Raw genomic sequence first — 12,138 nt, forward strand, 5'->3', positions numbered from 1 at the left:
GAGCCCGTCTGTCTCACTGCAAAGCCTACGCGCATTTCACAACCCTCGCCTCCTTTATATCTGTTATCTCCCTCCATTCTCACTGCAAGCCTATATGGGGCGTACTATTTCCCCATTTCACTGAGGAGGAGAGTGAGGCTCAGAATGGTGACGCGCCGCGCGCCGTAAGGGGTCTGTCCCCAGGGGGCGGAGAAGAGCCGTACGAGCGCGCACGTGGGCGATGATGCAGCAGCCCCGGCACCTCCCGCGCGCCCTGCCTCGCCGCCCCGCTCCCACCTTTCCAGGTCCCAGTCCCCCGCACCCCGACTCCGAACTACACTTCCCGGCAGGACACGAGCGCACGCACGCGCACCCGGGCCTCCACCATGGCGACCGTGCTGTCCAGGGCGCTCAAGCTCCCGGGTAAGAAGCCGCAGCCTGGCGCCCACGCCGCCCCCGCCGGGCCTGGGGAGCTGGGCAGGCGAGGCTCCGCGGGGCGAGGCGGAGCCGGGCCTAGCCCCAACCCGGGCGGAGCTGCAGGCGCGCGGAGGCGAGGCGACGCAGCCCCGCGGGCTGGGGTCCACGCGCCACCAAGGGACAGGAGAGGCGCCTGGCGGGTTGAGGGGTCGCCGGCCGGCGCGAACCGGGGAGACACGGAGGGAAGGGCCGCTGGAGGCACGCCGGTATGGTGGCCCGGCGCTGCGGCGGCGGCCAATGTCAGAGCGCGCGTCGCCGCTGTCCCCAGGGGAGGGCGATGAGATTAGCATCCTTTCCCTAGCGCCGCGAAGGAGGTACCGCAGGGTCTCCAGCTCCTTCTGTTTTCGGCTGGACCTGAGTGGTGGCAGGGGGCGGCAGGATGGCGAGTGACCCTTTGCAGCAGCCTCGCCACTTAATGACAGTACTGATGTTGCCATGAGGTATGTGGGACAGACATTTCCCCTTCTTAAAAAAATGAGGTATTTGGCAGATTGACTTGTCCAGGGTCGCATAAGCAGTATTGGAAAATCCTGGACTTAAATGCCAGGGGTTTTCTGTCTCTAAGATCCTGGGATTTTGGTTCCACTTGGTCAGCCTTTGGCTCTCGAGCCTGAGCATTTATGAGGGAAATGATACGGCACCTGCAATTTGCAGATAATGGATGGAATATTCTTTAAGGAGGCACTAGTGGAGATGGCAGCTAATTCAGTACTTTGGCAGCAGCTCCAAGTTTTTTGTTTTTTTTTCCTCTTAAACCTTCCGAATGGAACTATGCTGCTAGAAACTTGGTATTTTAATAAAATTATGTTTGTTTGGCACAAATAAATTTTAGACGTTAAGGCTTTTTAAAAAAAATTACGGTTTTACCTAAATAAGTTTTACACATTAAACTATAAATATTTGCTTGCTGATAACTTAAGGTGTTACTGGGAAAAGCAGTTACTTTCAGTTTATGGTTAGAAAGGGCTAGTTGGGTGACTAGTAGATATTCAGGCATAAGGCTGCAGGGGAGGAGGTGACAGGGTCCTTGTTCTCAAGAGCTTCTGGTCTGCTACATTGTGCCACGGCTGACACTGGGTTGGATATGAATTTGATATGAATTTGCATTTCTACCCCCAGACTTCATGACTTCAAACATTTTATTCCCACATGGGCTCATTTGAACATCGGAAGAAATGTTGATAACGTCTATCTTGGAATACACACGTAACACTGGAATGAAATGGGGGACATGTTCCTTTACCTGTGGGATTAATTTTGAAGATAGTAGCCTTGTGTCTCTTCAGTGTAGGATGATGCCTTCCCCAAGGGGTAAGGAGCTGTCAGGCATATTTAGCTTTCTTTTTTTTCTTTTAGATTCCTTGCTCCCTCCCCCCACCCCACCTTCCCAGCAAGGTAATTGTTATCCCAGAGGCTGGGAATGCAATGGAAAAAAACAAATCCTGCTTTCGAAACTGTTGAGCTCTTTTGCATGCTGAAGCTTTGGCATCATTACTCCTGGGGTATTCAGTTGCAGTAACTTGGTCAGCTGGCAGGGTGGGGGAAGCACAGTACCGTCCTTGGGCCGGTGTTTGGACAACAGTGAGGCCCTGAGCACTCAGGTGTGCTTGATACTTTTAGGCCCAGATACAAAGGCCATATGTTCTTTTATGTGATGTGGGTTTTTTTTTTCTCACTTGTGCTTTTGCTTTTCTCCCTCTTGCCCTTTCTCTCCTCCACCCCAAATACAATTTTTAGCTTTCATATTAGGTAGAAGTTGCTTTCTGATAGCTCTTTCTGGATACCTTGTACTTGGGACTGCCAGGCTGCTGTCCTGTTTGTTACCTTAGTTAACATCCTCACTGTTTTTTTTTAAGTTGAAGTACAACCGACATATAACGTTATATTATTTCCAGATGTACAACCTAACGAGTTGGTCTTTGTAGATACTGATCACCACAATGACATCTATTTTTAAGTGTAAGGAAGCACAATAGAATGGTCACTAAGAGCATGAGACGCACTTGGGTTAAGTCCACTCTTTATCAGATCAGTTACTTATTCTCTTTAAGCTTTAGTTTCTTCATATGTAATAATATTATTATGAGACATTCATTATATGCCACCTGCTCTGCTACATATTTACCTCCTAGGGTTATTCGGCAGAGTAAAAGAGATGGATGTTCTTAGGAAGTTTGGAAGTTGGAAATTCTTAGGTGACCTTTGACGCATGTCAGTTACTCAGTAAGTGTTAGCCATTGTCGCCATCATCATTAGCACCCTGATCATTTACAAATGTGCTTCCTGGAGGAAGGCCTGATGTCATAGTGCGCTCATGACAGGTATTCATCAACCCGGTTAAGAAAGATATGTTGCCGGGAATGTATTTCCGTCTTGTACCCCCAACTGAGCTCAAGATGGAAAGATGTTTGGCTCACACACATAGAGTGAGGTTAATTAGTAACAGAAAGACAATGTGACATTCATAAAGCAGCCTCCGGGACAACTTATCTCTTAAGAATATGTATTTTGGTCCATTAAAAAGTTTAAAGGTCAGACGCGGAAGGGACTATCAGAGCATAATATTATTGTAATGGTTTGTTTTATCATGTGTAACTTGGAATGATTCTGGGCCCCTGGATAAACGAATTCCTGGTGGGAACTATTTACCCTTAGTTGCAGTAGAGTGTGCTGGACCGTCTATGTAAAGGGTAGTACACGTCATAGGGTTGTGTGTATCGTAGCATGGTTTCCTGAGAGCATGTGGGGGTGGTACGGCTGCATCTCCTCCCTACTGTGTTTCCCTCTATGCCGTTTTGGGAATGCTGTTTAACCAGCATCCCCGGTCTCCCGGAGAGGAAAAGTGATAGCTATGGAGAGCCTGTTTATATTGATGTATTCTGAAACTAGTGTCCTCTCCTTATTCTCTGAAAACCTTTCATTGACTAAAAGTGCGGGTGGTGGCTGAAATCAGCAGAGAAGAGGGTGTGCAAGTTCCCTGAGCTTTGAAGCACGGATTTGCTGTCTGTTCCTCAGCCTGAGTATAGCTTTAGGCCAAGTTGGTGCACTATATACTCCCCCCTCTTTCTGTGAATAGATAGGACAAAATATGTACATAGGACTTCTCTAATTAAAACTTGCAGTCTGTAGAGGGGGAGGGTATATATAGCTCAGTGGTAGATTGCACACCTGACATGCCCAAGGTCCTGGGTTCAGTCCCCAGTACCTCCATTAAAGATAAACAGATAAATAAAAACCTAATTACCCCCCCCAAAGTAAAAAATAAATTGAAAAAAAAACTTACAGTCTGTAGTAATTCAGCTGAGGTTTGTGTTTGCCATATCTGGAAAAATATATATTAATAGTGCAAAAGTCAATATTTATCTTCCTCAAGAGTTTGGGCAGGAACTGGTCCTAGTCTTCTGTGATTTAAAGAAAGACTCAGGGGTATGATAGTGTCTGCGTTCTTGCATGCTTGCTCCGTACGTCTGAAATGTCGTGTCTGGGCCAGTTCTTGGACTCTGCAGCCCCCTGCTCTTTCTCTGAGGATTTTTCCATATTGCTGCACTACCCTTTAGTAACGGATGTTATTGTGGGGAAGGGAGGCTGATTTTTGTCTGCATCACTAGTGACTTGATTCTTTTTCCCTTGGCCTGGCTGCTCATCTGATGTTTGCCTTGTCCTGGAAGTCCAGTGCCTTTCCTAGGATATGTTTCAATGTCGATTATTCTGTCTCAGTTTTTCTTGGTACTTGGTGTACCCTCTATTCTGCACTTTTAGGTCTTGCTTTATTGCAGGGACCTTTTTTGGTCTATCTTTTAGATATTTTTGGTTCCATTTTCTTTTCTGTTCTCTTCTTCCCTCCCGCAGATATTGAATCACTTTTGTTCTCTGTATCCATCCCTTTCTTTCTAGTCTTCTTAAAAGCCTTGATCTGTTTCCATGAGTAGCACACGTATAGTCAGTGCAGATTTCAAGCCCGACTGCCTGGGTTGGAATCCTTGTACTATCACTTCCGTGCTGTTTAACTCTGGGCCAGTTACTTAAACTTCCAAACCTCAGTTTCCTCATCTTTAAATTGGAGCCAATAAGGCATCTACCTCAAAGGGTTGCTGTGATGATTTACTGAGATAAGACGGTGGAAGAGCTTGGAATCGAGCATAGTTATGTGCTGAAAGCTGCCAGCCATCGTTATTTGCATTCCATCCTGCTTGATTTTCACAGTCAGTCCTTCACGTCTGTCTCTGACGCTGTTTTCAGCCGTTTGGGTCCCTTGTGCTGATCCCAATAAGGATTGCCTTTCTGATATTGTTTTATTATTTTCTTCCATTGTTTTCCTCAGCCCTCCTTGTCTGCTCTTCATCTTCGCCAATGGATTGTCATCTTTTCTTAGAAATATTGTATTTTTTCCTATGAGCGCTTTTTTCAGAGAAGGCTATTTCTTGCATTTCTTGGACCCCATGAGGAAGCATCTGTTCCTTATTTCTTCCATTTTGTGGTGTAATTTATCCAGCGTTTGTTCTGTAGCTGATTTTGCTTGCTGTGTTTTGTTGTAACTTCTTTCTTGAATATTTGTAGAACTTCGTAGTATCTTCTGGACTGAGTACTAATGATGGCTCCTTTCTGATTATTATTCCTGTTTAAATGGACGGTCGTCTTACAGCCGGCTGCTGGCTGACCTGTGGGCAGAGGCTGGGTGGGGTTGGGCAGCTGGAATCTGGAATCTGCCCTAGGTCTGCCAGCTCAGATCTGTTCCCACTGGTGCTCTTCCCCGGAGGTGCTTCTTTCCTGGCTGGCATTTGTCACAGGGCCTGAGAGTGCCGATTTAGCGTTTCCTTCTCTTTGTTTCTTGTGCTAGTTATCAGCTTATTGCCCCTGAGCTCCAGATTTACTTTCGTTGCCTGATCTGTGAAAGTGGACCTGGATCCTCTCAATACCAAGTTACCCTTCCTCGGATACAATTGCTCCATCCTAGGGTACCGTTTAGATTTCCCAGATTCATATTTACTCTCCTGTCACTGTTTAATAATTCTTTTTATGTTAGACTGTCCTCATTGAAGCTGTCTCATTTCTGTCTCTTGGCAGAATCCGCGCTGTCCCAAAGCTCGTCGCTTTGGGAACCGACAGGGCCGCACGCTGCCAGCCTGCTTCTTGTGCAGAGAGAAGCTTGTGCTTGCACTCCGTCAGTCTTAACCTCGCTGTTGACTCTCTGAATGCTGAATGGGACTCATGGGTGCTTCTGGGACCCCAGTCTTTGTCTTTCCACGCAAGAGATTACTGGTTTGGCTCTATATCCGTGGAACAAAAGAGGTAGCTTAACATGTGGACCCTAATCAACTTGCCTGAGGTTGAATCCTGGCTCTTCTTGTTAGTTTTGTGATCTCAGGCAACTTACCTCTCTGTAATTTCATCTTCTGGTGGATAAAATGGGGATAATAATAATACCTACCTCCTAGGGTTGTTATGAAGATTAAATGAGTTAATACGTATGAGTGCTTGGACCAGTGCCTGTACAGTAGGGTCTCGGTGTATTCCCAGTTATCATCGTCAGCATCACTATTAATTCTGTGAATTCTGCTCATCGCTGGCGACCTGAGATGTAAGTGCCTGTTCTTACCGTGCTTCTCCAATTGGATACAAGTTTCACTGCATTTGGCAACAATTTTTCATATATTGTAGTTTAGGAGTGTGGCTGTTTCCTTTTTTTTTCCCCTACTTTTATTTCTTTTTCGCCCTTCCTGGTTTTAGGAAGAGACTGACAGAAAGGCCTTCCTTTGCCATCTTTAACTACAAAAGCATATAATCATTTCAGAGGGACCAATTCAGCAGCGGCTTTGCTTTTCAAAGAATGCTTGCGATTTATTTGTATAGACCTGTTAAAGATTTTACAAGTTTCTCTAGCACATGCAGTCAAGTTTTCTTCCTCCTGTGATAGTATATCATATAATAAAAATGTGTTTCCTCTAACTGTTTTGCTAGCCAGTATTTCAGTAATGATTTCAGGTTGACAAAGGTGCGGTTTTCGGCTACGTTGTTGCAAGGTGGAAACTGACTAGCAAGACTGAATTCCATAAACAGTCCACACTAAATTTTCCACTTGATGCTAAACATTGTACAATTATGGGGTGGCTTTAGTGTGTGTAGAAAGTGCTTGTGAGGTTTAGTTGAATCAGTTATGTGATTACCAAGAAAGCTGGCTTGACATGATAAGATGCTCAACATTGCTCATATGTTTTTTCCACATTGCTAGCTATTAGAGAAATGCAAATCAAAACTGCAGTGAGGTAGTTCACCTCACAGTGGTCAGAATGGCCATCATTTAAAAGTCTACAAATAGTCATGCATATGTATGTATATGCATGACTGGGACAGTACGCTGTACACCAGAAATGGACACATTGTAACTAACTATACTTCAATAAAATAAGTAAATAAATACATAAAAAAACTACAGGTAATAAATGTGAAATTTGACATTTCTTTTCACCCTTTTAGTTAGCTGAGTTGTATTTCCTTTTTTTATATTTCTTCTTAACAAAAGATTTAACAATAAACTATTGTTTACCTGGTAAGCTATTGCTGATGTAAACTCTACACTAGCAATAGCTTACCAGGTAATTTCCAAAAGCAGGAACTTTTTTCTCGGTTTTTACTTGGCTATAGCCTGAAATAAAGGCATAAAGTCATCCAGTCACTGGCAGTGAGGGCCAAGGGTGGCTTGGGACTAGATGTGTCCAACCTCCCGCTGTAACATCTGCCTCTTGCCACCCCAAGCAAAGATGCGGTCTAAGTTAAACCAGGGTGCTTGTTATGTAAACCAGCCTCAAGACAGCCCTCCACCTCCACATTCCTGCTGGGTCCCACCTCCCGGAATGCAGGCTCAGAATAGCAATTTTCAAGGTAACCACTGTTTACAGAAACACATCCTGAAAGGGCATTTGACTCACAGGAAGGTTCTCAGAAGTTTTCAGTAAGACATCTCCAGGTGACATTCAGCATTTGACCTTCTAAGTGGTTTCCATAGAAACAGCTGGGAAGCCACAAATATTGGACCGTGAGGAGCAGTGTACAGAGAACAGTTGTCCTAAAAATTTAGAGACGTCCCAGGAAAGACTGGAACATCACCGATCTAAGAAAATCAAAGGAAATAGACACATGAAGGTTGATGGAAGAGCCATGGTCTTTTTCATTTGTGAGATTTAAATTAAGAGAGGTTTTTTTTTTTCCAACTAAGAAGCTATTTGAAATTTGCCACCTTCTCTGTTTCTTTTCCAATTTTCTTAAACTCATGAAAGCAACAGTTCTCAAACACTATGATTTTCTTTTTTTCCCCCATTCTTTCCCCCACCCTTTCCCTGGCATCTATTTTATAGATGGCTACCAAGGTCCAAGCTTGTCAACCTAGATTTGCCTTTCTGTTCTATTCTGTGTGTTCTCCTAGGTGTGGACAGTTGGTGTGTGTCTTCCTCCTCCAAGTACTCCTTGACTATCTGTCCTTCTGTCTTTTCAGGGAAGAAGAGCCCAGACCTGGGGGAGTATGACCCCCTCACACAGGCTGACAGTGACGAGAGTGAAGATGACCTAGTGCTTAACCTGCAGCAGAAGAACGGAGGGGTCAAGAACGGGAAGAGTCCTCTGGGTGAAGCCCCAGAGCCTGACTCAGACACCGAGGTCACAGGGGCTGCAAAGCCGCACCTGTCGGAGGTCACCACAGAGGGGTACCCCTTGGAACCCCTAGGGGGCCTGGAGCAGAAGGCGGCCTCCTCCCTCGTGTCCTACGTGCGCACGTCTGTCTTCCTGCTGATGCTGGTGATCTCCATGGTGCTGGTGCTCGTGTGTGCTTTCCTGATCCCCTGTCCCCCCCGAGATCTGCACAGCACGTGGAGCCGCCACCTGGGCCCCCAGGGAGGTGAGTGGCGGGATTTTCAACTCCCAGTCTGTAAAACTTCGTGATCGTGCATGTGTAATTCCCTAAAGCTTCCAATTACACAGAAAAGTCTTTACAAATTAATGGGTGTCATCTAGCATTTCTCCCCCTGGGCATGGAGGTGGTTAGGAAGTTAAGATTTGAAATAGGACAAAAAAAAAAAAAAAAGGATTGGGACAGCTCGGAAAACTTGGGAAGGGGACTGTGTGGGATTTCTCCTGGTGAAGGTCTTAATTAGAGGCAGAGAGGACAGAACATCGTTGGCTGGGCTCCTGTGGGGCAGGCAATGCTGTGTCAGCAGAGAGCAAAGCTGAGGGAAAGGCTGTCACCTGAGAGAAGCAAGGCTCGAGTCCTGGCCAGGCCAGCGGCCAGGGCTCCTGTCCGGCCCTCCGGTGTTTGTTGATTGTAGAAGCCTGACTTTAAATTGAATTTTCAACTAATTTCTTTTCAAGGAAAAAAAGAGTTGCTTCCTTGCAGGAACTTTTCTTTCTTGCTTCTAATGGCTGGGATGGTGCTACCCAAGTAATTCTAGCTGTTTTGTCTCATTTTGGAGGACATTGCTTTATTCTTATTTTTATTTTTAATTGAGTGAAAGAGTCTTTAAATTTTACAGTGCTTTACAATTTTCAAAAGTTTCACACACATGATTTCATATAATCCCATCATCCCCCTTTTTTTTAATCCCCTGCCCCTATTGTGCCCTCCCCCCCACCCAGGTAACCACCAGTTTGTTTTCTTTCTCTGTGAGTCTACTTCTTTCTAGCTTGTTGTGTTTTTTAGAGTCCACATATAAGTGACATCATACAGTATTCGCCTTTCTCTGTCTGACGTATTTCACTCAGCATGTAATGTCCTCGAAGTCCATCCATGTTGCAGCAAATGGCAAATTTTCATCCTTTTTTATGGCTGAGGAGTATTCCATTGTGTGTGTTTTATATATATATCACATCCTCTTTATCTAGTCATCTGTTAAAGGACATTTTGGTTGTGGAGCAGGTTTCTTTAAAACAACTTGCTCTGGGTCAGGAATGGGGATCACATCCAAACTGTCAGCGCTGAATGGTCCTGTCCCTTGTAAACTGCACTGGTCCCAAATACGGTGCTTTGGCTATTCTGAGTTAAAGGTATTTCAACAACAGCAGGTGCAAGAGAGCCACTCTGACCTTCGATTGTTCCTGAAAGCAGGAGATGAAACCCCCAGGTGAAAGCTGCCTTCCTTACACCAGGAGAAAAGAACACGCTTATCACCAGAGATGAGGGCTTGCAGCCGAGAGAAATCTGTACAAACAGGCCTTGTTAGAATAACTCTCATCTTCCTGTAGTTCCCTCATAGATTTTAGTTACTTTTCCACAGTCACCACTCTTTTTGTTTTTTTAAAAAATGTTTAAAGTTTTTAATTAAAAAAAAATTTTAACCTCTTTAATTGAAGGATAGCCAGTTTACGATGTTGTGTCAATTTCTGGTATATAGCATAATGTTTCAGTCATACATATACATACATATATTCTTTTTTCATATTCTTTTTCATTATAGTTATTACAAGCTATTGACTATCGTTCCCTGTGCTCTACAGTAGGTCCTCGTTTATCTATTCTGTATATAGTAGTTTGTGTCTGCTAATCTCAAACTCCCTATTACTCCCTCCCCGCCTTTCCTCCCTGGTAACCATAAGTTTGTTTCCTATGTCTGTGAGTCTCTGTTTTGTAAACAAGTTCATGTCATTTTTTTAGATTCCGCATGTAAGTGCCATCATATGATATTTGTCTTTCTCTTTCTGACTCACTTCACTTAGTATGATCATCTCTAGGTCCATGTGACTTGCTCTTTTGTTTAGCGTAAGGTTTATCCATATTAATGTACCATCACTGGGGTTTACTGGGTTTCACCACTGTCTCGTTTTCTGTGGTATGAATATCCCATGATTTATGGATCCATTTTACTGTTGATGAGTCTTTAGGTGGCTTCCATTAAAAAAAAACAAAAATAAAAAAACCCATAATGCTGCTAAGAAGATTCTTGTACCTATTTCCTGATGGAGTGTGTAAGAATTTCTCTGGGGCATAAAGCTGGGATTGAAACTGCTGGGTTGTACGCCTTGTGCATGTTCAATCATAGTAGTTTGTGTTAAATTATCTTCCATGGTGGTTGTACCAGTTTACATTTCCATTAGCCATGTGTGAGTTCTCTCCAAATCTGGCAAGCATCTTCTAACTCAGCACGGTTTGGGGGTGTGTGTGTGGGGGGGGCGTGACAGTCCCTACCTTGTCACTGCAAGGTGGAGATGGAATTCCGGGCTCCCTGCCCGACCTTCTCTGACATGGTGCTGGTGGGGTGAGGGGTGCCCTGTTACAGCCGGACGAGGGTTTCCACCTGGCCTTTGCTGTGGGAGTGGGGCGGGGCCACCGCTTTATCTGTGGTGTCTGGTTGGAGTAGAGCAGTTATTATCGAAAACTCTTCTGTCTTGCTAGGCTGCACCTTCCCTGTCGTCTGGCTGGGGAACCAGCTTCTCTGGGGCCTCTGTACGTCCCAGTTGGCATTCCCGGGGGGCCGGCTTTTGCAGCACCCTGTCTGGGATGTGCGAAGTCCGAGAACACCCAGGGGGGTCATCGGCTTGCCCTTCCTTGGGTCTCGCTGTCCCTAGCCGGTCTGCCTTATCTCCATCTTCCGAAGTCTTCTTCTGTTTGTTTTACTTTTAATGCCCAGGATTCTAGCTGTACTTAGAGGCAGAGGCAGAACTGGGTCTATCGGTTTCATCTGGGAGCTGGAAGCCTGCCTGGTGTTTTGGGAACATGCTCTCTCCAGCCTGGAACAGAGGACTGGCCGGTGACATTGTGTTTCCTCTGTGTCTCTCAGGTGGGGACCTGTCCCCACTGGAACTGGCTGACGTGAACGGAGATGGCCTGCGGGACGTGCTTCTCTCCTTCGTCACGTCAAGGAACCGGAGTGCAGCTGGTAAGGGACGTGTCTCTCGGAGGCCACTGCTGGAGAGGCTCCTTGATGGGAGGGTGTGAACTAAGAGAACACGTCAGGGTTGCCTCCTGGGGGGCCTGCAGGGCAGAGAAAGCCCTCGTGGACCTCTCCTGCACGCTGAACCTCATCAGGAAGCTTCTGCAGGTGCCTCACACCCATCTCAAGAAGTCACGGAGAGCGAGAGCTGGGCGACACTGATAGTGGCTGCCCCAGGGCAGTGACAGCCTGAGACTGGGGAGGAAGTTTTTGCCCGCACTCCTGCACTGACCAGCGCTGGCACTTAGGTTTCTTGAGTTTTCTCCCTGTCAGTTTTCCCTGGCCTCTTTGTAGTCAGTGTAGACTATGCCACCTTCCCATCCCTGGCAGGAAGCGTCTGCTCATGTTCCAACACATCTTTACACGTGTACATCTTGGCCAGGGGTTTGCCTTGTATCCCATCTGTTGACTCCTCCATCCCTGCCCTCTGTCCTGCTCCCGGCGGGACGGGAGGCTGACCTGTATGCATCATGTCTGCAGATTCTCTGCATGTCTGAAGAGTCAGTAGGGTCGTTAAGGAGGAAGGGACAGTACAGTATATTAATCAGAGCATCCCTGGGAAGGCATAGACTTGTCATGTACATCACTGCTTCTGAAAACAAGGTCTGGAAGAGCGAGCCAGGTTGCCACTTGTTTTAGGTTGTATGTTTAATTAGTAGTTCTGAGGAATAGGTACAGTGACACTCTAACACCTGCATTCCCTTGTCCTTATGAGTTGTCGCTGGGAGCGGAACGTGGAGGTGTGTGAGATGGGCCACAGCCCTATCCT

At 45.9% G+C, this 12,138-nt stretch overlaps 1 protein-coding gene across 2 annotated transcripts in view; it reads left to right on the forward strand.

Annotated features, from left to right (window-relative positions):
• The first annotated feature begins 221 nt into the window (after nt 1–221).
• FAM234B (family with sequence similarity 234 member B) overlaps nt 222–12,138 on the forward strand; it is a 29,001-nt gene continuing 17,084 nt past the window's right edge. The window contains exons 1-3 of one of the 2 annotated variants that reach the window (XM_010946452.3): nt 222–402; nt 7,946–8,344; nt 11,217–11,315. In XM_010946452.3, the coding sequence (XP_010944754.1) occupies nt 366–402; nt 7,946–8,344; nt 11,217–11,315 (535 nt within the window). In that variant the 5' untranslated portion in view covers nt 222–365. Of the gene's footprint in view, nt 403–1,736; nt 1,768–7,945; nt 8,345–11,216; nt 11,316–12,138 lie in introns of those variants that run through there. The other variant, XM_074357848.1, reaches the window with a different exon arrangement.

Source organism: Camelus bactrianus, chromosome 34 (genome assembly GCF_048773025.1).
Source record: "Camelus bactrianus isolate YW-2024 breed Bactrian camel chromosome 34, ASM4877302v1, whole genome shotgun sequence".
Lineage (NCBI taxonomy): Eukaryota > Metazoa > Chordata > Mammalia > Artiodactyla > Camelidae > Camelus > Camelus bactrianus.